A 27,227-nucleotide genomic window follows, 5' to 3' on the forward strand; every position below is an offset into this window, starting at 1 on the left:
CCTGCGGTGGGTTGGCACCCTGCCTGGGATTGGTTCCTGCCTTGTGCCCTGTGTTGGCTGGGATTGGCTCCAGCAGACCCCCGTGACCCTGTGTTCGGATTCAGCGGGTTGGAAAATGGATGGATGGATGGATGGTCTTATTAATCAATCTAATTTAAATATCTTTAGGTTGTGCTATGGTAGGTCAATTACATCAAAAAAGGCTTATACTGTAAAATAAAAATGTAACCTCATTTAAGTACATATGCCAAATAGCTATTTTTCCACATAAACCTGCATAGTTACTGGCATGACATACAGGCAGAAATTACATAAAAATTATTTTATATCTGGAGAGATCAGGAACCGTGCCCTTTATCCAAAAACATCAAATTCAAAGAAAACCCTAGTGTAGAGTATTAACTTTAAATAAAAAAGATGTTCTTGATTTTAATCATTCTTAGTGAAACTATGCAGTGCTTATTTTCTGCCAACATTTTTACATATAAGAATGGCAGATTTAAAAACATACAGTAGATAAATTAAGACTTGATACCTTCAAAAATTCAAATTAAAAAAATAACCATTCTTTGTGGGGACAAAACAGTCTACAATACTTATTTTACTAAAAACTGTTAATTGAAAAAACTATTCATAATTGTAAATGTACGGCAGGCAGTTGAGTGCGGTGTAGTGGTTAGGGCTTTGGACGTCAAACCCTGAGGTTGTGGGTTCAAATCCTGCTACTGACACTGTGTGACCCGAAGCAAGTCACTTAACCTGCCTATGCTCCAACTGGAAAAATAAAATAAATGTAACCAATTGTATCATAAATGTTGCAAGTCACCTTTGATAAAGGCATCATCCTAATAAGTAAATGTATCTTCGGGTATTCAACTTTTGATTTGCATTTTTATGACAATAATAATTTTATGAAACAGATGTATAAATGAATAAATTCTAAAATCATCAGGGAAAGCACGGTGGGGGACTGTTGCTGTATGACTTGGCTGATCTGGGTGGTTAGGGCGCACTTGTCACTTGCTCTTAAAAAAAAAACCCACATCACACACATTTTTCGGGCTCTCCAGTCTGCCGCCCGACATGGGTAGGAGTGCCTTTTCATGACTGGCGACGAGTCCGACATTAGTTCCGGATATGCGTCTGACATTGTCAGACTTTTCAAGATTCTAAAGTGCAATCAACGATATATAAACTGGCAGTTTAATACAGAATTGATGATTACTATATATTTATTACAGAAACATTTGTCGTAAAAAGCTTTTTTTCTTTTAAGCTGTGCAAATAAGCCAGATCTCTTAAGTATTTTCGACGACAAGAAGAGTATTGGTACCAATCTAACCAAAAGCATTCAACTAGTCTCTCGCTGTGGCTTCTTTTTCCCTATACACAGTGTTGCAAACTCGCACTCAGTCAGGTTTGTAATCAAAATGTTGAGTCGAAGTGAATGTCCTCCGCAACCGTACAAAACAGTAGGGGTCGGGTATTAGCTAAGACTAGTAATTTACAATACCGGCGTCCACATCCACGTTTGCGATTAAAATCCATTCATCACCACTTCTGCAAATGATGCTCAGACAAAAGAAACGTTTAAACTGTAACATCAGCAGGTATTACTTCACAAGAGTTAAATTTTAGGTTCAATGCTTTTGAAAATCTAAACTCTGTTCACAAGCCTTGTAACTAAGCAGATGGGAGGATAGCGATTTGTATGCATTAAGTCGGCATGCAACTTCACGCGTGACAGCCCATATTAACACACCCACGTAAAACAAAAACAGCGTACTTGTTATTCTGTTCATTTATCGACATTTTGCATAAATCAGTTGCAAAACAATATGTTGGTATTCCGCGACAATCAATTGTACTTACAAATTTTCACAAGCTTCACGTTACCTCTTGTTCCGCGTTGCTTTGGGATCCTCTCAGGGTGTTTGAAAAAAGTCAATCAACGCCTGAGGTTTAAAAATTGTATGAAAAACCTAGATTGCAGTCATCAGCTCCGGACTTAAGAACCGTTCACGTGATCGCGACTGACAAGCACCGGTCAGGTGATCAGGCGTTCTCAACACGAAAACTGGTTCCGGTCTTGTGCCTTGGGCTCATGAAACGCGTGAACAAGGAAGCAGGGAAGAAGCGGTAGCGCGAGGCTTTATTCAGACTTGATGTTTTATTAGGAGGGTGCACTGTGGTTTACGCAGTTGCCTCACACTACAATTGATTACAGTCCAATTCTTGGACAAACGACTAAATGTGTTTGCTCCTTTCTTTCACTTTTTAAATATGTGTCGTTTGGTTAATTTGCGGTAGTATATTTCAGCGCTTTAACCGAGTGTCATTGTACCCCGATGTAATGTCTTCAGGTTGAGTACAGCTTGTCATCGATGTTGGTAAGGTAATCAAATGCAACCCGTGACACTGCAGCAAAGAAACAAACGCATTGACAAAATGAACAGAGTATACTTTAGACCAAATCCAATTTGATTAAAATATTCTCTTCTATTGTGCTAGCACGGTCGATACTCCAATGGGAACAATGCGCCTTCTAACCGCCCCCAAGGCCCGATATTCGATTCAAATGTGATTCTCAATGTGCTCAGAACCCCAGGAGGATAGCTCCTTTGTGTTACCCGTGAATATCAACGTCATATGGCGGAATACCCAGATCCTAGCATATACTGTATGTATATAGTTTATTGGTCCAACTTTATTATAACATGGACCAGTATAATTTGTTTTGACTGTTTTATTCTTAAGTTTAAATGCTTAAATAACCAACAAAATACTGTTTTTTTAAATATGATTTAATTATCAATCCACCTGATATCCATAATAATTACATAATGTTAACTGTACTCACGAAAGGGTGTCATTTGCATTATTTATCCATAAATGTTTTGATTTCTTTGATTCTTTGTATGCTTGTTTTCATATGGGTGCTTGTTTAATATGCTCAGTCATTTGTTCTTTTCAGATAAAATAAGGCCCCAGAAATATTCACAGAGCACAATAATATCTGATCCTTACTGTCATTGTAATAGTAAAAACAAACAGGCATATTATTATTGAGCCATTCCAGGGCACACTGTCTCATGGTCCTTTACAACAAACAAGATTAAAAGACAGTGCGGAAATGATGAAGTAGTGAACCATTTACTACAAGAAACTGAGTGCTGATGAGACTTGAACGAGCATAGAAAGGACTTGGTAGCCCTTATATAAATCCCTTAATAAAGTAAGGGGAAACTAGTGAAGCCAAGCCACAGTATAGCACTTTGGCAATTAATGTTGGCCAGTAATCATATGAGGATAATTTTTAGAAAACAAATGTTAAAATGCAGGTCTTTACAACAGCAAAAACTTTTTTATAGCACATTTTCATACACAGAATTCAGCTCAAAATGCTTTACAATATGTCAAAGAAATAGTTACAAGAAAAGAAAAGCTAATGAAAATTACATTTTAATAATGAATAAATGATATACAAATATAAACCAATATACATTTACATAAAAGATATATAATTAATAAAAACTAGAGTCCATATATATAGTATCATTTTTTTAAGTCTGTAAAGATGAGTCCAATGGTGTAGTTGGGTAGCTGGGGAGTGCAGAATTTTCTTTTAAAGAATTAAAAAAACTCCAGAGATGAAATGTTGGAGAAAAAAACAAAATCTAAAGGGGATCCAGTGCCAAAAGACCACTCAGCTCGCAATGGGCTCTTTAATCATTAACAGTAATAGCTGTAGAATTGTTGCATATACAGAGTAAAGTGAAATTCTCATCGTGCAATGTGTCACCAAAGTGCAGCATCATAATAAACATGAATGTAATCAAACACCGTTCACAATTCAGTTTTATTTAATAGTGAACACACAATAGCTTACCTGATGTATTCCTTTGCTTAGTTTCCATACCACTTCTTCAGTGATGCTCTCAGTGCCTTAAACCTTGTAGAAAAAAACCTAAGAAAACCCCAGTATAGTTAGCACTACCAGCTTTATAATCTAAGTGTGGTATCTAAAATGTTTTTAGTTTAAACTTCTTTGTCACCATGTCTTTATACAATACTGACTCAGACTTATTGCACCACCTTCTGCATAATTCTTCTTATCTACTTCCTGCAACGTCTTATTTCCTTTTATAACATGTGCCCCTCCAAAATATATTTCATCCATTCTCCAACCCGCTATATCCTAACTACAGGGTCACGGGGTTCTGTTGGAGCCAATCCCAGCCAACACAGGGCACAGGAAACAAACCCCGGGCAGGGTGCCTGCCCACTGCAGGGCACACACAGACACACACCCACTAGGGACAATTTAGAATCGCCAATGCACCTAACCTGTGCAGGAGGACTGGGAGGAAACCGGAGTACCCGGAGGAAACCCAGGTCTCCTAACTGCGAGGCAGCAGCGTCACCGTGCCGCCCTTCCAGAATATATTTTTTCCTTAAAATATTTATTATTTCTGTTATTATATTTTATCCAATTAGACCTCGGGTAATTTGTGGAGTTTTCTAAGATATGCTGTTATTTATTATTTTTGACTAAAACAAGATACATTGTTGATCAGAACATCTAATTTTGCATTAACCTGCATACATTTGGTCAACTATGTTTTATGGTCACAAGGAACTGGAGACTATCTTGGCACTGGGCATAAGACAGGAACCAAGCTTGGATTAGGGGGGCAGTATCTCAAAGAGCATATATAGGGCCAATTTAGAGTCACTGGTAGATACATCCTTGAGATTATGAAAGAAAACTGGTGTACCCAAAGAAAATGTGAGGAAGTACAGAGAGGAACTGAGCCAAAATTTGAACCCAGTCTTGTACATTTACAGTATTTTTTGTTAAAACATATAGTAAGGTATTTTTACCATTTTTAACTCTTTAGAGGCAGTTTTATGCTTCAATTGTTAACATTATTTGAAAAAGATTTTTGATCACTTGGCCATCTTTAGCATGGCAGGGCTTCTACCTGAAAATGTCTGAGTCCCAGAATAAATTCAGTTGTAACAAAAGTGAGTTCTATGGATAAAATGTAAGCCTGTAGTTTTTATTAGAGATAGGCACAAAATGTAAGCAACCAGATCAGAAACAAGAAGACAGTAACATAATATTCTCAAAGTTGAATATTCTAGTTTAGATTTGCCAAAACTTGTCTGGGTAGCTCAATGTTCTAATTTATCACAGAGCCCGCATATGCACAGACATATTTGATCAGTTAGTTCACATTAAACTGTCAAACGTACTGTATCTTTATTGTGTAGGAAGAAAACTGTGATACTCAGGAAAAAAAAGAAACCACCATAGACAGGGACAGTGTTCTCCCTCCCAAGATAAGCTGTTGGATTTGAACCAAGGATTCTTTATTCATGAGGCAGCAGCACTAATCGCTGGGCTAACAAGGATGATACCTGATGCTCTGTTTCTAGCTTCTTGCTAGAATATTTTTCTAGCAGGGCATTTAGGAGAATTCATATATCCCATTAGTTATCTTTTCCCATTTATCTAGGTTAGAGACATTACTTGAATAAATGTGCTATTTCTTTGTTGAGCAATCACAAAAACATCTGTGCATGCTGCACAAGCACAATTCCTAACACACAACAGCTCATCATGATTGCTTCAGTTTCTAGGGTTAAGCTATGTTTGTGTAGAAAACCCACCTAATTTATAAAGAGTGATTTTTTTTCGAGCAGATTTTACTCCAATCGGTCAGTTAGGTCTTCCTGTTTGTGTATTAGATGGGGAAGAGCCAGTGCCTCTGTTTTTATCACCTTCTTGAATTTCCTATTATGAAACACCATTAATAAGGACTGCACCCCCTCTCCCCTTCACAGGCCATTTGTCTCTGTTGATCTAATGAAAAGAGAGCTTGAGAATCTGTACAGAGGTTAGGCAGTTGGGCTGGATGGCATCAGTTTTAGGGTTCTGAAAGCTTATGTTCGACAGCTCTTTGGGATTCATCAGCACCTATTCATACTTTCACTGAAACTGAAGAGGGTACAACAACTGTGAAATAATCCTTAATTATCCCAGTGTCCATAAATAGGTACTTCAGTGATCTGAAGGCTATGGACAAGTTACTGTCACATCACCTCCTTATAAAGGTTTTTAGGATTCATTTCAGAAAATCCAGAAGGTCTGTAACCAAGTATCAGAGTTATTTCTGGCCAGAATAACTTTGATTCCTGTTTTCAGAAGTCCTTGATCCTTTGAAAATTGCCTTCTAGGAGAAGATGATGCTGACTGTGGTTCAGATCATTTTCTTTCATTTCTCCAGTGATGCAGTTAAATGCATCCTGGATCATGGGATGCCTCACAAACAGGATACAATATGTGAGGCCCTAGTACTGTGTGTAGTACAGGGCACTACAAGTAAATGTCTGGCCTTCTTTACTTTTCATCATCTACAACACTGATTTTAAGTACAAATCCAATTTATGGTATCTACAAAAGTTCTCCCATGACTTCTCCATTGTACACTGCTTCCACAATGGTGATGTGCAGGAGTGTAAAAAGATGGTGGAGGACAGAGTTTGTCGTATGGTGCAAGCACCATTTTCTCTTGTCAAATCAGATTTTGCATCTTAAGGAAAAGATTCACATTTTATGAAACTGAAAGATGCTTTCCAAAAATACAGTGCCCTTTCATCATACTGAGTATTACATAAAAAGCATGTTTTGATGCTTAACATTTTTACATGTCTGCCTTTGGACAGTGATAACCTACCTGTAGTTTCTGTGTATTTTTTAAGTTGTAATACATTTTCCATGTTGAAATCGTTATATTATTTCTCCAACATTTGCAGGAAAATGTAAAATAAAAATTTACCATATTATCTTCATACATGTAAATCCTTTCTGAATCATTATTTTAATGATGGAGTTAGAGAAGACAAGTATAAATAAAGATTTTATAAGCAATTTTTTTATCCTCCATTCCCTAAATCTGTTTATTTTAATGTGGAGCTGTGGGGTCATGAAAGCCCATTCTGGCACCTTCAGAAAAGGACCAATCCAGGATGAGGTGGCATTACACCAGGGCTCTCTAATTCTGGTCCTAGAGAGCTACTGTGGCTTCAGGTTTTCATTCTAACCCTCCCACCCCATACACTCCCTTTTTAGCCTCCTCCCCTCAGGGAAAAATTGTACCAGAGCCTCTGGGCCCACTCCACAAGACTGTCTAACAGCTTCATCCACCAAGCTGTCAGGATGCTGAACTCTGTCCACTACCTTCCCCCCTGCCCCCTGCCCCTGGACCGTTCTCATTTTTTACTGTAATTGGCTTTTGCACTAATGACTATTGCACATTGTACACAGGTCTACTTTACAACTTCTAATGTTATTTATCTTATATTTTATACTTTTATACTCTTTATATTTTATTGTACTACGAAGATGAGAGAGAAACAGTATTTCGATTCTCCGTGATGTTCTGCACATATAGTGAATTGACAATACAAGGCTATTTGATTTGATTTGATTTTTTAATTAGTGACCAGTTTTTGCTGGTTATTAACTCTTTTGCCTTAATTTTAATTGACTTACTATTTAAAACTGAAAAACCCTAATTATTTCTTTTTTTCCTTAATTAGCAGCCAAACGATAATGAGATTCAAAAAGAGCTAACACATGACTCACTAACCTGTGTCTATCATAGAATTTTTGAAACGAAGAAGGGTAAAGGTCTCAGTAATGTGCATCTACTCAGGTCCACAAAACATTTTGACAGTGTTCTTAGAAAAAAAGAAAATCAACAGTTTTGGAAATGTCTGCGAGGGTAGAATAAGATCACCAACAAGCTATTGAATTACAGTAAATAATGGATTTCAAATTAAGAAACTGGTTGGAGTCTGAGGCCTCGACTTAGCTGGTCAGCTGTTGGCTCACTTCACATCCCATTTCTTTTTGGGTACCATCTAAGGAAAAAAATGAAGCAGTTCAGAGGGTTGCATCTTAAAAAAAAAAATCAATTAAAATGAAGGGAACAGAAGTTAATTAGCATCAAAAACTCAACAATTGAGAAAGGGTAAGAATGTAAACCAGCAGCCACAGTAGTCCTTCAGTGCTGGAGTTGAAGACCCATGCATCAGACAGTATCCAGTCTGGGAGTTGCAGTGGTACTTCAGCTCCAGTCCATTGGTATTTTTAAGTTCTTGCTGAATGTTCAGAATAAGCAGATGCAGTACTGGTGAATTTGAGCAATTAGGTAGTCTTTATTTGTGTAAAATAACCTTGTGATTGTAAAATAACCAAGTTGATTGTCGTGCAGAAGTTTGTTGAATAATGTGTTAGGTGCAGCTATGATGTGTGACAACCTTAAAAACACTACGAAGAATGGCTTCAAAACCAATACCAATAGAGTATGGTAGTTGTGATCTGAAATGCAAATGTGTAGGTTTAACAGTCTGTCCTCGATAACCCATTCTACACTTCTGTTTGCTTTATTTTGCAGATTCTGGAAAATTAAAGGGCATGCCTTGAGCTAATATTCTTCAGGGTCAATGTTAGAGCTGTTACTCTACCAATGCTGGCTATATCAAACATCTTTTAAGAAAAGGTAAAAAAAATAATAAAAAATTACAAAATAGTCCTTGTCATGGAAGAGAAAAATGTGAGTTGTTGAAATACATATACATCTTAGTCAGCAGACCACACAAGTAAAAAAAGTCAGAGTCATAGAACCACACGTAATGTTAGTTAATTCTCATATCCTCATTCTTTAACATGTTAAACTTGATGAAATTACCAAGTTATAAGTAATTTTATGAGGTGTTCTTCCATCTTACAGTTACTGCAGTTTATTCCTACTGTGTGGTTCATTCAGTATTTTTTCCCTATTTTAAACAATACTTATATAGAGAGGCAGAGTGGTTATCAGACAATTTGAGGATCCCACCTTGGTCACCATCTGTGCTAGAGTTTGAGGCACTCCAGTATTTCTTTCATAATCCAGATTGGTCAAGTATGAGTGAGTACTTTTCTGTGGATTGACACCATGCCCAGGGTTAATTTCTGACCAGTACTGCCAAAGTTTGCTCTGGCTTCCCCTAATATTCGATTGATTCCAGTAATGGATGGGTGCATGCATGCACAGATTTTTTACAATAGTTCATCTTTTGTCTTATTTCTGTAACTCATAAGAAGTGTGACAGTGGAAAGAGAACATACATTCTTTCAAGTTCATTTAGGTAGCTAATATTTACCTCAACTCCATATCCTGGGTAAAATGCCCACAAGATAGACAGTCAGTCCCCATTTGATAAAAACACTTCTTTGATCAAAATATGAAAAAAGTAAATTCATGTAATCAGACATTTTTAACATTCCTTGGGTTTTTTATTTGATTGGCCAGATTGAGCCTTTCAAATTGGTTTTGGTGTTTGTTTAGGAAGCATTACATATGTGTTCTGAGCTACAGAAAGCTTTTCTAGAAGTACATAAATGTGGAATGTTTAAAAGAAATGAGATTAAAATAAAAGTAATGTTGCTGGAGAATGGTTGCTTCAAACATGTCGGTCTGACATCCATCATGTTCTTTGCAAGCTGTGGCTAAACATCTAAAGAGTAATAAGTAATTCTGCAGAATACTGGGTATGTCAAAAATATCTTGTTCAATACCTTTAACCAAAAAATACCTGGTGTCACACATGTGCGATTAGGAGGCAGTCAAAAAGCCTAAAGGTGAGTGAACTATCTATCGCGAGATAAAGGGTCATCACGTGGTACTTACCTGAATCTCTTCTTTCAACAGAAAACCAGAAGGAAAATAATTGCCTCCACTTCCAGGTATCAAAATGGTCGTGACAACGTCACTTCCGGCGATCATCGATTACGTCACTTCCGGCCTTCTCAAATCACTTCGCTTCCGTCTCACTGTGATGACGTTGGTTTCAGTTCCTGTCTCCAACGTCACTTCATGCCAACCATTTCCTGTTCCCATAATCCTTTGTGTATAAAACTGCCATGTTTCTTGAGTAAAATTGTTCAACTGTACTTGAGAAAGACTTTTGATCCGTTTATCTTCACATTGTCTTTAAGACAATATATGGGGACGGTCCCCAAACCTTTATCTTGCTTGAAGACTTGTTTTTTCATGGGATAATCTCCCACACTGGTTTACAAATCCAGTACTCTGCCTCTGAGCTATAGTGCCACCTACTCTGATTTGACATAAAAGAAACATTAGATTTATCAAATCTTGATATTTCAGAGTCCATCATTAGTCCAATGGGTTTCACAGTGGCATCCTTGTAGAGATTATCTTGGGGAGTCTGCAAAGTGTGATTCTATATTACTGGATCACTTTCTCGTGCCCCCTTTCTCTTTAAAAAAGGGAACCCCAGTTCACACTGCAACTCTTGAGTTTATTGCCTTTGTCTTCCATATGTCCAGGGCTTTCAACATCACCAGATGGATGTTATCCTTACCACTGAGGATATCTTTTGAAAGCACTGCATATCCATTGGGTGAAAGAGTTCTTCACAGTGTTGTTTCCACCATTTCACAATATTTTCAGCCCATCCACACATTTTACTTAATCAATTTAATCCAATATTTGGTTTCAGGGAGAAAGAGCCTTTCCTGGCAGTAATGAGCACAAAGCAAGAACAAACCTTGAATGGTGCTCCAGTGAATCATGTGACACAGATACACATCATCCAAACCCCACTACTCAATCCAAATATGGCAATTTAGAGTCAGCAGTCAATTTAATTTAGGTTTTCTTGGAGTGTTCGAGGAGTATCTAAAGGTCTGGATTTGATTCCAGTCTCCTGGAGGATTTTGGCAGTAGTGTTATACACCTGCAGTATGTTCAATTGAGTCACCATTTCACAACTATTGATTCATTTCAATTATGTTTATTAAGCTGCTGAGAGCATCACCAGAATCTCTTGTAAGGAAATAAACATCTAACAGTAAACCCTGTATGATTTGTTTTGAAACAGAAACAGAAAATGTTTTTAAGAAGTGGTAATGTAAATGCAAGTCTAGTTGTGGTTACTCTAAGATGGTGGATTTGCTGGCTTTAAGGACTTTCGGCAGGAAAGGGTGGTTCCAAGTGGCTGACACCATTAGTGGTTGTAAAGTCATCAATCTTCTAGTCTGTAGAGGAAGGAAGAAAAGAGACATACACAGTGCCCACCCCTGGAGTGGCAGGCTGTTACCATTACTGGAGCCCTAATGCTGTCCCCTATGCACGCATGTGTGACACACTTTAAAGCCTTATGCACTAAGGGGGCTATTGGGATTATTGCATGTAAATTACATACCTTAAAATAAATGGTTATTCCTCCTTTATTGTAATAAAGGAGCTGCAAATGACCAATGGTTAGAGAGTGCAACATTTCAACCTTTCAAAAGAGAGTATTAATATGATTAAAAACATTTGTTTACACCAATATCAACTAAATAAAGTGCTAAAAACTGGTGCTTTAGGGATTTCTTTCTAAAAACCTGGATTTTACAGTTTATAATCAAGACATTTTATAATGCACAACCCAGTTTCTTTTATGCCCCAATTTGTCAGCGATATATCATTGTACCAAGTTTAACTTGTATATCCCATAGCATTGCAAAGTTACATTTTACTGGTGGGCATGTTACTGAAATAGCTGCTTCTAATTACCATCTAGTTCCTGGGTCCTATCTTTTATAGTGGTCACTATTTTGATATAAAGTCCAAGCACTAATAGTGAAATAAAAAAAGAAAACAGTCAAATGTAAATCCAGGTTCATTGAAATTTGTGGAAAAAAATACAGATTTCAAATTGCATTATCTTCCTGTCTGCATAATGAGAGTAGGAAAAGGCCTGTTAATTACATTTAATTGGAAGTAGTATTTCTTTTTTTAAATACTGTATTGTCTAAGTACAGACTTACAGTGGCAAGAAAAAGTATGTGAATCCTTCAGAAATAACTGTATTTGTGTAGGAATTTGTCTTAAAATATGCTGTTCATCTAAGTTACAATAATGAATAAACACAGTCTGGTTTAAGTAATTATGTTCAAATTATATTTTTGTTCTCTTACATATTGAATACAGTGTTTAAATATTTACAGTGTAGGCTGGAAAAAGTAAGCACTTCCCTAGGCTAATGACTTCAACAAAAGTTAACTGGAGTCAGGAGTTGTCAAGCCTGTAATCCAATCAATGAAACAAGTTTGGAAGTGTGGTTTAGAGCTTCCAAACCATTAGGAACCATTTTTGGTTCTCAAAAGACACATACACATGAAGGTTCCAGAAAGACCCTTTTATTTATTTAGGTCTGTAACAGGTGCCATAAAGTAAATAACCATGAATAGATGGTAATAGATTTGTGAAATACAAATGGCTCATGATTTCAAAAGGACACTAGCTACGACATACACTACCACAGTGTAAGTCCACGTTACCATACATGTTAAGATTTCAGGTTTTTCTCCATATTTGGAACTTTTTCAAAGCACAAAGAACGAGCTTCATATCCAAAAAACACATCTCAGAATTAAATGGTGCTTTGTCGAGCAATGGGTCTATGAGGAACTACACAACCTAGTAAAAAACAATATATTGCTATTAAAAAATCATTATTTTTAAGAGTGTACTTTGACCTATAAAAACATTCAAACATTTTGAATTTAATTTTCAAAAAAAGCATCTGATGATGTGAAGCTTGCCTTTCAGATAAAGAGAACTCAGAAGATCTACCATCAGCAATTGTTCCTTTGCATAAGGGTGGAAAGGGCTACAAGGTAATTTCAGAGAGTTTAGATATTCATTAGTCCAGAGTCAGACAAATTGTGTATAAATAGAGATGATTTAGTACTGTGGCTACTTTTCCTAGAAGTTGGCACCCAACCAAGATGACTCAAAAGGCAAAATGCAGAATGTTCAGTTAGGTAAAAAAGAATCCTAGAGTAACAGCTAAAAGCTTGAAGGAATCACTGGAACAGGTCAGCATCTTTGTTTATAACTATACCATATGCAAAACATTAAACAATGCTGAACAATTGTCCATTGCAAGACACCAAGGAAGAAACCATTGCTCTCTACAGAAACATTGCTTCATGCCTGAAGCTTGCCAAAGCCAACCTTGACACTTATGAACCCTATTGGGAAAAGATTTTGTGGACTGATGAAACTACGGTTGTATTGTTTGGGAAGTATACGCAGCAGTGCATATTGTAATAAAAAGGGCACTGCATAACAACATGAAAACATCCCACAGGTGAAGTACAGTGGAGGGAGCATCATGGTTTGGGTCCTCTTTGCTGACCTGATGTCTGGACAGCTTTCCATCATCAAGGGGCAAATAAATTCCCAAGTTGATCAAGATACCCTACAGGATAATTACTAATTACAAGCATAAGCCCCAGGATATTAAATAAATCTAATACTTTCAAAGAACGTAACATAACAAATGGGAATACATTTCAACTTCTGTATTCTGAAAAGTGCACATCAAGTAAACAAAGTGGTTGTAAACAAACGTGAAAATAGTTCAAGATATACAGATAGAATAAATGAAATGATATACAGTGTGGGAAAAATACATAAATCAAATGGTTAAACATATATATACAAATAGAAACAGAAATGGCAACACATACATAACTGAGAACATTTAAATTAGTAATATAGTCAAATAAAAGAATGCAACATGGGTCCGACATATATATTTAACAAAAAAAAGAAAGAAAATAAAGACCTGGAACTAAAAGATTGTCCATCTACGTTAAAGAAAAATCCTTTTCAAGTTTAACACAGGTTGAATGGAAATGACAAGTGAAAATGAAAACGTCCCTTGGTTTCAAATGGTGTGTGCAGAATTTGCAAAAATCTTGGAAAAGGATCAAGCTTGCTGTGTATCAGAGAGAACACATTTCAGTGGCATACAACAGGATATCTGTCTGCCGCTGAAGCACATTAGAAGTTTTGTGACGCAGCAGTACAATAACACTAAACGTTTAAGTATGTCTGCTGCAGAATGGTGTAAAAAAGAGAGAGAAAAGAATTACACCCTGCATTTCTGCTGTGGGTGATCTCCAAAGTAAAAGAGCGCATTCTACAGTACACTGTAAGCAGGGCCGGATTTTCCTATAGGCTAACTAGGCTTCAGCCTAGGGCCTCAAGATCAAGAGGGGCCTACATTCAAATTGTTAGCAAAATTTTATTATCTCTCATGTAATTTACAAACTTAAAAATGGAAGGTGAAAGGGCCTCATAAGTGGAATAGCCTAGGGCCTCTTTTCATATAAATCCAGCCCTGACTGTAAGTAAAGTATTTAAGTATTAAGTACTGTCATTTATTTTACTGTAATTTCAGTGTTTTGCACACTGTGCTTTGACATTCTTTGATATCCTTCTGCTGTGAAACATTCTCACCTGTCATTGTTTACACATGTCTTAAACAACTATTATCATGCACTGATAATTTCTGTATTATCTATATCTATTATTTATTATATTACATATTATTTGACTATATTTATGTATGTAGATTACATAATGCCATATATTGCATCAATGTTCATATTGCTTACTACACGTCAATATTGCTACTACTTCTTTGTCTTGTCTTTGCACAAAGTCTTGTCTTGATTGTGTTTTAATTTTTTATTTGCACTTCATGTTGTTACACTGTGGACCCTGAGCTTCGTAATTTCGTCTGTCTGTATAGTTATATGTGGTTGATATGACAATAAAGTTCGCTTTGACTTGACTTTGACTGTCTTCCACAGAGCAGCATGAGTAAACATATTTTTTCTGTGAATTATAGTTTGCACTAAACGATTTTGTTTTCATAACAGGCTCGAAATTAATGTACTTAGCACAACCGGTAAAACTGCAACCCAGAGGCTGTGTTTGTGTTTCTTTCGAAAACACCTCTCTGATCGTCCATTTCTTAATTCGGAGACGGTGGTCACTGGTTACATGTTATGTTAACGCATATTTGTTGTACAGTATATAGAGTTCCTGCAGCCCTCCCGTCCAGTAGGTGGCAGAAACAGCAGTGAACTTGCCGGCAAACGCTAAAAGGGGAAGGCGATAGGAAATTAAGGTTTGGGCTGATATCTGATTCAGCGCTGACGAATCTCTGGAATCGGCTGCATCTTACCTGCTTGGAGGAATGACGGTGAGTGTTCATTTTCATGACAAATATATTTGCATGGTTTGACAGGTTCAGAATTGCTTAATGTCTTTAAAACGACCGTACGCGTTACTAGAAAGAAATTTTTCAACTTTACTATCTTACATAATAATCGGAAGTTTAAATTCATTTTCTGTAGATCAGTTCAGCAGGTAGACAATAGACTGTAGCCTTAAAGAAAAAGTAAAGGCTTTGACTTAATTTTGTTTCAAGCAAATGTGATGATGTTAACGAAAAGTTGAGGAAAGAGTCGTGTTTTTACAATGTCTATTTAGCGTTTTACGTGGCAGTGTAAGTACAAGGCATTTATGTTTACTTCTTTATTGACAGAAGCACGAGTTTTTCGTTGACATGACCTGCGAGGGTTGTTCCGGTGCGGTCACGAGGGTCCTGAACAAATTAGGAGGTATGTCCGGTTTTAACACGCATTCGTACGATCTGGCATTTATTATTATTGCTAAACCTTTTATCTGAAGTGATCGTATAGAAAAATGACAAGGCTAAACTTTTATTACTTTGTTTAGCAGATTGTTTAGCAATGCAGAAACGCGTTTCACACCTATGTTAATCATCTTTCTGCCCCCGCCTATCCAATTAAAATTCAGAGGGAGCCCATCTCGGCACCTTCGAGATGAAGCAGGAGACCGTTTTGTCCATCACTCCGTAATACATGCCTATTTTAGAGATACCAGTTAAGATGCATGGCTTCAGAATGCTGCAGGAAAGCTGGAGTATGATGCACACACACACAGGGAAAACTCCACACTAATTTAATTTAAATTTAATTTAAATCAGGTTTTCTATTGCCGTGATGCAACGGGCAGCTGCAGCTGAGACACTCACTCCTAGAATTCAATCAGTTTTTCAGTTTTTAATATTGTCTAGTGTTACTGTTGTGTGCATTATTCAGTCAGCTGGGTCATTGTCTAACCCTCCTAGTCCTGAACAGGAAAACAGGGTTCTGCCGGAGGCTATGCCAGCTAGCATATGGCACAAGGCAGGAAACAAACCCTGGAGGGTGTGCCAGTCCATCACAGGACACACACACATGCAGACACACACACACACAACAAGCACACACTAAGGCCATTAGTATAGAGCAAAAAAATAGAGGAGATGCTTGAAAAAAATCTATGTATGTATGTATGTATGTATGTATGTATGTATGGAACCTTGGCCTTAGTCGTTCTGGAAATTGAGAAAAAAGGTGGCAATATGGTTGTCATGACCTGTGGTTATGTGTTTATGGCAAAGTGATCACAAAACCACATGATAACCACCTGAATAACAGAAAGAAAAAGAAGAGCAACGATATCTGCTGAGCATCAAACAAATCACAGAAGGTGGCTAAGTAATGAAGAATAACAAGGAATAAACGGACAAGACCCTGAACCACATTGAGAAGCAAGAAGTTATCCTGAATATAGAGAAACTGAGTAGCAGACAAACAAGATGACTTACAGACTAGCAGGGCAAAGAACAGGATACAGAATGCAAGAATGCCCCAGACATAGGAATGCATAGCATCACTAAGAAGATTGTGAAATAGTCAAAACTTCCACCTATTTGTAAGCATTGCTTTTTCATCCTTACATCAGTGTTTCTTTGCAGGCCACTACTTAGCAAAATTACATCAGCGATATGGACGATATGAAATTGAATTTTTTAATTTTGAAAGAAAAGAGTGTGTTGCCAATGTAGAAAAAAGCTCTGTTTGGTCTGTGTGAACCATAACATAATTAAAATATATTATACACTGAAAGATGTAGCTGCTTAAAAAAGAAGTATCAACCACTCCTTAGCTTTTTATTTGCATTTTACTCTAGTACTGTAGGTCCACGTGTTCCATTAGTAACTAGTAATAGAATATTACCACTATACTGAAGCAAACAGAACAGTTGTACAAATATTTCAAAGGACAAAACACCAGTGAGTTTAAAGGATATGTGCCATGTTGAATAGCTCACATTTTCTTTTTTCTCATGATCATGTGATAATCAGGCTTTTCAGGCTGCATTCTAGTGGTTTTTCTTCAAGGCTGTCCTGTAAGCGTCACATGTTCATATTCAGATCATTAAATTAGTAGCTATTTACATGTCTTCAAAGATGCCATTTGGCTATTAAACTATAATGGTGTTCAGCTTTGCAAATGGTGTTTTTGTTTTTTCAAATATGGTTAAGAAGTATCCCACCATAATGAGCGTTTTAAACACTGTCCACACTGAAGAGTACTGTAAAATAAATATAGCCAAGAGGCTTTCATAAAGGGAGCCTAATGTATGTTGTTGGAAGACACCAAAACACACTTCACCTTAACCTCTGTGCCCACCCTTCTTTATATTGTTTTTTAAACCCCCATTAAGTCAGTGCAACTGTATATGCCTGTTTAAGAGTAAAACTAGTGTGTTTTACTTTCATTCTCTGTTTAATTTCTCTTCATGCTTTCGGATTAATTGATTTTCTTTTTTTTCTTGCCATTAAAGGTGTGCAGTTTGACATTGATCTTCCAAATAAGAAGGTTTTTATTGAGTCTGACCACAGTGTGGATCTTCTCCTTGAAACCCTGAAAAAAACTGGAAAAAATGCAAGCTATATAGGGACAAAATAGAAAGAGTGCAATGTAAAGAATGAGGTAAAGTTTCTTAGACATTTTGTTGTTTTTGTCACTGAATGATTGAAGAAGGAATTGACAAATTATACATTTTACATGCAGTTTATCATTATATTTTCAAAGTTCTAATGTGTTATTGAAGATTACTGAAGATTAGCATCTCAGCCAGGGTGATCGGTGGTACCTTTCCCAAATGAGAGTAATGACCGTTTGTCTGCCAGGGCAGTATATTCCTGCAGAACACTGGATGGCAGCATATCTTTGGCATTTTTCCAGTTTAGTTTCCTGCAGGGCTGCATCAGAAATTTAGAGCGCTTGTGGAGGAATCTTTATGGATTTAAGTTCCCTGTCCCAAAGAGAATCTGTCTTACCCAATAGTGCTTGTGGTGTATTTTTCAGATGTGGTGAAGTACTGCCTGGTCTGGCTTTAAAAGAAACCTCTCCACCTCAGCAGGTGGACTTGGGATTGGGAGAATAGGTAGAAACAACAGCTCATCTGGAATAGAAGAGGTAGAATAGATCACCATTAAATATTTGTACTAAGGGGCAGTGTGAAAATAAAATGATTTTTCTTACCAAGGTCTTATCTCTTCAGTTGTGGATGGGAAGGGGTAAAGTCCCAGTGTTTTCACACTTGTATAATTTGAAAACTGTTTTATCTATAGTTCTGTAGATGCAATAAGTACTGGCAGACAGAATTGCACTGGTTCTTTTACATATGGCCATATTAAATATTGCAGGTATGAAATAAAAAATAAACAATAGAACTGATGCATGAGTATGTGATTTATCCAGCCATGCATCAGTTTAATAAAATACATTTAGTTCAGGGTTTGTGGAGCGTGCCAGTCCTTTGTTGGACACTCACTTTTGCTTTCACTGCTGAACAAGGTTTAAAGGTGCGAATTAACCTAACATGCATACATGGGATATGGGAGGAAAACTGGAGTACCTTGAGAAAAATGCATACATATACGGGGAGAATTTGTTGTATTCACACAGAGCCAGACTTCAAAGCCGTTGCCTGAATTAAAATTTGGAGCATTTAATTTTTTTTTTAGTTCAGTATCAGTTGCCACATTTTGGTAACAATTAAATATTTTTGTAACTGTGAGTCTTATGCAAAATGACAGTGAGAACAGAATGCAATTATATGCTTTAGTACACAAAGTATGTGCTTTTAAACTTTACTTTATAATATCATGTAGTTAAGAAATATAGACCAAATAGTCCTTCCGTGGCCCAACAGCTGTCTTGAACAGCAGATTCCAATTCAAGTGATGTTAAAATGTGCGACTAACTGTAGTTCAGATTTTTAAACATAACATTTTCAAAAGAAGTGAGCTTTGCCGCTAAAATTTAGAGTCGGAAAAATATAAAATTGTGTAGTGTAAGGCTTTATATTTAAAATATAAAAGGTTCTTTATTCAAAATATCAAATAGTGATTCCAAATTACCACCCATATTTTTGACTTTTAAAGTTAAAATAATATATATATATATATATATATATATATATATATATATATATATTTGTGCTTTGCAGTCATATGGGGGAGTTGCTTTACCTTGCTGCACAGTATACAAGCTGTTTTATTTGTCAGCTCTTGGTCTTCTAGGTTTTGTCTTGACCACCATATTTTCCCTTCACTGCCATTTTTTTAATGACATTTCAGACTGTGGGAACTGCTATGTGGAAGCACTTTGAAATTTTTTATAGCCTTCCCGTTTTGGGCATCAATTAGTTTGATCTTCACATCCTCTTGTCAGCTGCTTAGAAGCGCCAATGGTTGTTGAGTGATGTACAACATTTAAAGAGTCAAAAGAAATTATTAGGCTCTGGAATTGTCATTACTTACAATTCCTAATCACAACTTTTACACCTAAGAAGCTTAGCCAGACCAGACTAACAACCTAATGAGTTTTGAGACCTTACAACTGAAAGGATGCCCAAACCTCTTATTTTTTCACATTTTTTTCATGTTGTTGTACATTAAAATTTTTATAAAGATGACACTTCTTTAGATTATTAACTGTAAAAGTAGTATTTAATGTTTCTTTTTTTATTATTATTATTTTTTTTTTAACTTCAAATGTCAGCACAACGTAATTTGACCTGGGTTTTCAGACTTTTATATATAATTTTAATTACCGTATACTCGTGTTTAAGTTCTTCCGCACATAAATCGGGGTTTGATTTTACTGCATAATTTCCGGTATTTTATAATGTTGGTCGTATAAGTTGAATGTGGAAAACTCACGCTATTGGTCCAAGAGATTATGATATGCTAACACCCACCTGAGAGAGTAACCACGGAGCACACTGCCCTTTTTTTTTTTTTTGCTATATATTGTGCCTACGTGACCACACAGTAATACCCAAACTATTCCGAAGGGACTTTGCACTATTTTGTGTTTTTTGTATCTCACACCCTCATAAACATTTATCGTAAGAGCATCCCTTATCTACAATTGAGCGTTTAATCAGAAGAAAATATGAAGCTGGTTTTAAATTAAAAGTCATTGAAATGGCAAAAGAAATTGGCAACTGTGCTGCTGCAACAAAATGTGATGTGTCTGAGAAACTGGTGCAAGATTGGAGGAAGCAAGAAGATGTAAAAAAAAAAAAATCTTTACATTTCAACATAAATTATTTTTGAACGGGCGTATAAGTCGGGGTGTGATTTTTTTTTTTTTTTTTTTTTTTTTTTTGAGTTTCAAGATCTGACTTATACGCAAGTATATATGGTACTGTGATCTACATAATAAATATAAATGCTGTCCATTTATTAAGTCCATGTTATTATCTAGTTTAGGGTGATGCTAAACCAAAACCTTTCTCAGGACTTTCAGGTACATGGCAAAAATGAATTCTGGATCGTTTGCCAGTCTCTTGAAAGGACCATACAACCACAATCACTATACTGGTCAGCTATCCTAAATTGCACATTTTAGAGATGAGAAAACAAAACCAGAGTAGCTGGACATAATTCTATATTGAAAAATGGAGATCCTGTAAACTATACACAAGGGGTTAATAGTTAAGGATTTTATTCTGGTCCATGTAGCTGTGAAGCCACAATGCTAACCTCTAAGTCATCTTGCTGGTGTAGAGGTTTTGTAATTGTTAAAAGTCTGTTGTTAAAACATTGGTTTTAATAAATAAGGTGTCATATTCATTTTAGCAAATTAATATTGTATCCATGTGCAAGTATGTGACATTTAATTTTTATCTTTACTTTCAGATGCTGTAATCCATAGAAGTTGGAAGGACAATCTTGCTCATAATTTTATAAACTGAAAGCTTCTTTAATAATCAGAAGTGCACACACTTACACTAATTGTATCCACATTTGTGAGTTTTGCTTTCATATTTCTGTTTTGTTTAAAAAAAAAAAAAGTATTAAATCCTCTGTATCAGATGTTATCATAGGGACATATACTACGTTGTCTTTTTTTCCAACAGAATAAAGTTCTCTGGAATTTCATTATGAAAGGACTCATTTGCAATGATTCAAAAACTTGTGGATGCTTAAGATATTATGACATTGCACATTTTTCTAGGCGAATGTGTTTAATTCCTTCAGTTTGTGCACTTTACTGTTTCTCTTTTACATTTCCCTTTCTTGATCTCTTTATGGAAAATTGATATAACTCTTAACTTTCTTGGCCATTGATTTGTTCACTACTAAAATATTATTATTTGCTAAATAAATTTTTTAATCTCTGCATTCTGATCATTTTCATTCCAAAATAGCCATATTCTTGTCTGTTTTTATTGAGTTACATATTTTTCTATGCTTGAGTAAGTGTAGTAATAATAGTAGTATTAACCATTCCAATTGTTCAGACCTGAAAGCAAAGAAACAATTTAAAAAAAAAAAAAAAAAAAAGTTTGTAAATGTTACAGATTAAATTAATTAGGAAGTCAATTCAATGTTTCCAGATTCTGACATTCCCTAGAGGGCGCTCCAGATCAAGCAATAATATTGTTTTCCTTATTTAAATATATTCAGATTTTATAATGTTTTTTTGTTTTTTTTAATCCATTACAAATCACATTCCTAGAATGTTTTTTGAATTTAACTTTGAGTTTTTGCTATTTTACAGTATATTCACTGTGGTTTATAATAAGCTAAATGGGAAAACATTTATGGTTTTTTCTCTTTAATGATGAGAAGACTTCAAAGAATAAGGGAAGCATAAACATTTATGTTTCGACTGCATGTATTCACAAAAATGTTTGTTTCCTGCAAGGTTATTATAGTTAACGAAAACTAAAATCAAAACTGAAACTATTATTAAAAAAACATTTTCGTAAACTGAAATAAAATTAACAAAACCAAAATGAAAAACTAAAACTAAACGAAGCTATTAAAGTAGCTGGAAAGACTAACTGAAGTAAAATAATATCCATCCATCCATCCATTGTCTCCCGCTTATCCGAGGTCGGGTCGCGGGGGCAGCAGCTTGAGCAGAGATGCCCAGACTTCCCTCTCCCCGGCCACTTCTTCTAGCTCTTCCGGGAGAATCCCAAGGCGTTCCCAGGCCAGTCGAGAGACATAGTCCCTCCAGCGTGTCCTGGGTCTTCCCCGGGGCCTCCTCCCGGTTGGACGTGCCCGGAACACCTCACCAGGGAGGCGTCCAGGAGGCATCCTGATCAGATGCCCGAGCCACCTCATCTGACTCCTCTCGATGCGGAGGAGCAGCGGCTCTACTCTGAGCCCCTCCCGGATGACTGAACTTCTCACCCTATCTTTAAGGGAAAGCCCAGACACCCTGCGGAGGAAACTCATTTCAGCCGCTTGTATTCGCGATCTCGTTCTTTCGGTCACTACCCATAGCTCATGACCATAGGTGAGGGTAAGAACATAGATCGACTGGTAAATTGAGAGCTTCGCCTTGCGGCTCAGCTCCTTTTTCACCACGACAGACCGATGCAACGCCCGCATTACTGCGGATGCCGCACCGATCCGCCTGTCGATCTCACGCTCCATTCTTCCCTCACTCGTGAACAAGACCCCGAGATACTTGAACTCCTCCACTTGGGGCAGGATCTCGCTACCAACCCTGAGAGGGCACTCCACCCTTTTCCGGTTGAGGACCATGGTCTCGGATTTGGAGGTGCTGATTCTCATCCCAGCCGCTTCACACTCGGCTGCGAACCGATCCAGAGAGAGCTGAAGATCACGGCCTGATGAAGCAAACAGGACATCATCATCTGCAAAAAGCAGTGACCCAATCCTGAGCCCACCAAACCGGCCCACCTCTGAGTCCCCAGGCTCTGCTTCCTCATTGGAAGGCATGTTAATGGGATTGAGGAGGTCTTCGAAGTATTCCCCCCACCGACCCACAACGTCCCGAGTCGAGGTCAGCAGCGCACCATCCCCACCATATACAGTGTTGACACTGCACTGCTTCCCCTTCCTGAGACGCCGGACGGTGGACCAGAATCTCCTCGAAGCCGTCCGAAAGTCATTCTCCATGGCCTCCCCAAACTCCTCCCATGCCCGAGTTTTTGCCTCAGCAACCACCAAAGCCGCATTCCGCTTGGCCTGCCGGTACCTATCAGCTGCCTCCGGGGTCCCACAGGACAAAAGGGTCCTGTAGGACTCCTTCTTCAGCTTGACGGCATCCTTCACCGCCGGTGTCCACCAGCGGGTTCGGGGATTGCCGCCATGACAGGCACCGACCACCTTACGGCCACAGCTCCGGTCAGCTGCCTCAACAATAGAGGCACGGAACATGGCCCATTCGGACTCAATGTCCCCCACCTCCCTCGGGATGTGGTCGAAGTTCTGCCGGAGGTGGGAGTTGAAGCTGCTTCTGACAGGGGGCTCTGCCAGACGTTCCCAGCAGACCCTCACAACACGTTTGGGCCTACCACGCCTGACCGGCATCCTCCCCCACCATCGAAGCCAACTCACCACCAGGTGGTGATCAGTTGACAGCTCCGCCCCTCTCTTCACCCGAGTGTCCAAGACATGTGGCCGCAAGTCCGACGACACGAGCACAAAGTCGATCATCGAACTGAGGCCTAGGGTGTCCTGGTGCCAAGTGCACATATGAACACCCCTATGCTTGAACATGGTGTTCATTATGGACAATCCGTGACGAGCACAGAAGTCCAATAACAAAACACCGCTCGGGTTCAGATCAGGGGGGCCATTCCTCCCAATCACGCCTTTCCAGGTCTCACTGTCATTGCCCACGTGAGCATTGAAGTCTCCCAGCAGAACGAGGGAGTCCCCAGAAGGTATGCCCTCTAGCACCCCCTCCAGGGACTCCAAAAAGGGTGGGTACTCCGAACTGCTGTTCGGTGCATACGCACAAACAACAGTTAGGACCCGTCCCCCCACCCGAAGGCGAAGGGAGGCTACCCTCTCGTCCACCGGGGTAAACCCCAATGTACAGGCTCCAAGTTGGGGGGCAATAAGTATACCCACACCTGCTCGGCGCCTCTCACCGGGGGCAACTCCAGAGTGGTACAGAGTCCAGCCCCTCTCAAGGAGATTGGTTCCAGAGTCCAAGCTGTGCATCGAGGTGAGTCCGACTATATCTAGCCGGAACCTCTCAACTTCGCGCACTAGCTCAGGCTCCTTCCCCTTCAGAGAGGTGACATTCCACGTCCCAAGAGCCAGTTTCTTTAGCCGAGGATCGAACCGCCAAGGTCCCCGCCTTCGGCCACCACCCAACTCACACTGCACCCGACCTCCTTGGCCCTTCCCATAGGTGGTGAGCCCATGGGAAGGGGGACCCACATTGCCTCTTCGGGCTGTGCCCGGCCGAGCCCCATGGGTGCAGGCCCGGCCACTAGGCGCTCGCCATCGAGCCCCACCTCCAGGCCTGGCTCCAGAGTGGGGCCCCAGTGACCCGCGTCCGGGCAAGGGAAAACGCCGTCCAAAATGGTTTTTCTTCATAGGAGGTTTGTTTAACCGCTCTTTGTCTCATCCCTCACCTAGGACCAGTTTGCCTTGGGTGGCCCTACCAGGGACATAAAGCCCCGGACAACAGAGCTCCTTTAACCGTCACCTTATCCCCCCTTATCCCCTCCTTTAACCGTCACCTTATCCCCTCCTTTAACCGTCACCTTATCGTGGTGGAGGGGTTTGCGTGTCCCAATGATCCTTATAAAATAATAATTTACTAAAATATTTTTAGTTTTCGTTTTTGAATGAATATTCTTGCCGTTAGTCTTTAACCCTTGTAAGTTTTAACTCTAAACAGAAAGTCATCCACCACGAGCCGTCCCCGCACATTTTCATCCAGTACACAGTGGCTGGTGACGGAGGGCGGCTGTTCACACAGCATTTGCAGTGACAGAGCAAGCTGAGTGCGGGTGTGTAAAGCGTGAGAAATAGAAAGCGATTTGCGTGCCGCCTTTCTTTGCGCAATGTTGTATATCAAGATGTAATTGAAACAGCTGAAATCAGAATGTGCTGGTCAACAAAAACTTTACTGTATGGACAGAAAAATCATGAGTAAGTAATGTTTCAGTTTATTTCTCAGGTGACTACTTTTTGTTGACAGCAATTCACCTGCCACTTCACACAGGAGAAATCGTCTTTATTTTCTCATATACGAAGTATAGAGAAAGTATAGTAATCATGAAAAAATTTGACCTCGATGTTTTGATGAATCTTGACGTTGTAGACCTCCCAAAAATACTGTTTTTTGGAATTGTGTGTGTGTGTGTGTGTGTGTGTGTGTAAACACAATAGCTCAAAAACACAACTAGATAGATGGGTGAAACTCAGCATGTGATTGTTACACTACAATTGTAGATCTGCATTAACTTTTGGGCCAAATCCATCACCCAGAAGTGGTACTTTACTTTTTTTTTTTTTATTTATGCAGCTACAGAGTCCGATTTATTCAACATTACTTTTATAATAAGTGTTCAATGTATTATTAATTTGGTTTTTTGGTATTGGTTCCTTAATGTACATAATTTAAAAATATAATCATTGTCTTGCGGTTTACTCCTCAAATATCCATCCCCATATCTGAGTGTACAAGAAAGTCAAGGGGAGAGCACTCCCGATTTTTAAAAATAAAATGGCACTGATTGAGAGACTGACTAGGTCATCATACAAGATCAGCATATTGTTGCTGACCAATCACTTTTGGTTTAAAAACATTGTTTAACAATGAAGCGATACAAACAAAGGTAGAGAGTCTGACAAGTGATGAAAAACTAAACATACTAATGGGTTTTTGTGTGTATTCTAATTTATCTTTTTTAGTTCATATTCACAACTCAAAATACCTGATATTGTGAAAGTAATCCATTAGATAGATAGATAGATAGATAGATAGATAGATAGATAGATAGATAGATAGATAGATAGATACTTTATTAATCCCAATGGGAAATTCACATTCTTCAGCAGCAGCATACTGATACAATAAATAATATTAAATTAAAGAATGATAATAATACAGGTGAAAAAAACAGACAATAACTATGTATAATGTTAAATATTAACGTTTACCCCCCCTGGTGGAATTAAAGAGTCGCATAGTTTGGGGGAGGAACGATCTCCTCAATCTGTCTGTGGAGCAGGACAGTGACAGCAGTCTGTCGCTGAAGCTGCTCTTCTGTCTGGAGATGACATTATTTAGTGGATGCAGTGGATTCTCCATAATTGATAGGAGCCTGCTGAGTGCCCTTTGCTCTGCCACAGATGTTAAACTGTCCAGCTCCATGCCAACAATAGAGCCTGCCTTCCTCACCAGTTTGTCCAGGCGTGAGGCGTCTTTCCTCTTAATGCTGCCTCCCCAGCACACCACTGCGTAGAAGAGGGCGCTCGCCACAACTGTTTGATAGAACATCTGCAGCATCTTAATGCAGATGTTGAAGGAAGCCAGCCTTCTAAGGAAGTATAACCGGCTTTGTCCTTTCTTGCACAGCGCATCAGTATTGGCAGTCCAGTCTAATTTATCATCCAGCTGCACTCCCAGATATTTATAGGTCTGCACCATCTGCACACAGTCACCTTTGATGATCACTGGGTCTATGAGGGGTCTGGGCCTCCTAAAATCCACCACCAGCTCCTTGGTTTTGCTGGTGTTCAGGTGTAGGTGGTTTGAGTCGGACCATTTAACAAAGTCATTGATTAGGTCCCTATACTCCTCCTCCAGCCCATTCCTGATACAGCCCACGATAGCAGTGTCATCAGCGAACTTTTGCACATGGCAGGACTCCGAGTTGTATTGGAAGTCCGATGTATATAGGCTGAACAGGACCGGAGAAAGTACAGTCCCTTGTGGCGCTCCTGTGTTGCTGACCACAATGTCAGACGTGCAGTTCCCAAGACGCACATACTGAGGTCTGTCTTTAAGATAGTCCACGATCCATGCCACTAGGTATGAATCTAATCCCATCTCTGTCAGCTTGTCCCTAAGGAGCAGAGGTTGGATTGTGTTGAAGGCGCTAGAGAAGAATTAGCAGAATTATATTTTAAAA

General features: G+C 38.5%; 2 protein-coding genes across 2 annotated transcripts in view; one reads left to right on the forward strand and one right to left on the reverse strand.

The window, feature by feature from the left end:
- The window catches only part of LOC114660131 (proton-coupled amino acid transporter 1-like), an 82,447-nt gene extending 80,385 nt beyond the window's left edge, over positions 1-2,062 (reverse strand). Inside the window, exon 1 of the mRNA XM_028812625.2 lies at positions 1,897-2,062. The gene's annotated coding sequence lies outside the window, so the exon portion shown is untranslated. The remainder of the gene's footprint in view (positions 1-1,896) is intronic.
- Positions 2,063-14,980: 12,918 nt separating this feature from the next.
- On the forward strand, positions 14,981-21,489 carry atox1 (antioxidant 1 copper chaperone). The gene is made up of 4 exons (XM_028812627.2): positions 14,981-15,132; positions 15,478-15,553; positions 17,631-17,779; positions 21,004-21,489. Exons 1-3 carry the CDS (start codon positions 15,127-15,129, stop codon positions 17,753-17,755), a joined length of 207 nt encoding a protein of 68 aa, XP_028668460.1. The 5' UTR covers positions 14,981-15,126; the 3' UTR covers positions 17,756-17,779; positions 21,004-21,489.
- Positions 21,490-27,227: the final 5,738 nt, after the last annotated feature.

This window comes from Erpetoichthys calabaricus, chromosome 11, assembly GCF_900747795.2.
Source record: "Erpetoichthys calabaricus chromosome 11, fErpCal1.3, whole genome shotgun sequence".
Taxonomy (NCBI): Eukaryota; Metazoa; Chordata; class Cladistia; order Polypteriformes; family Polypteridae; genus Erpetoichthys; species Erpetoichthys calabaricus.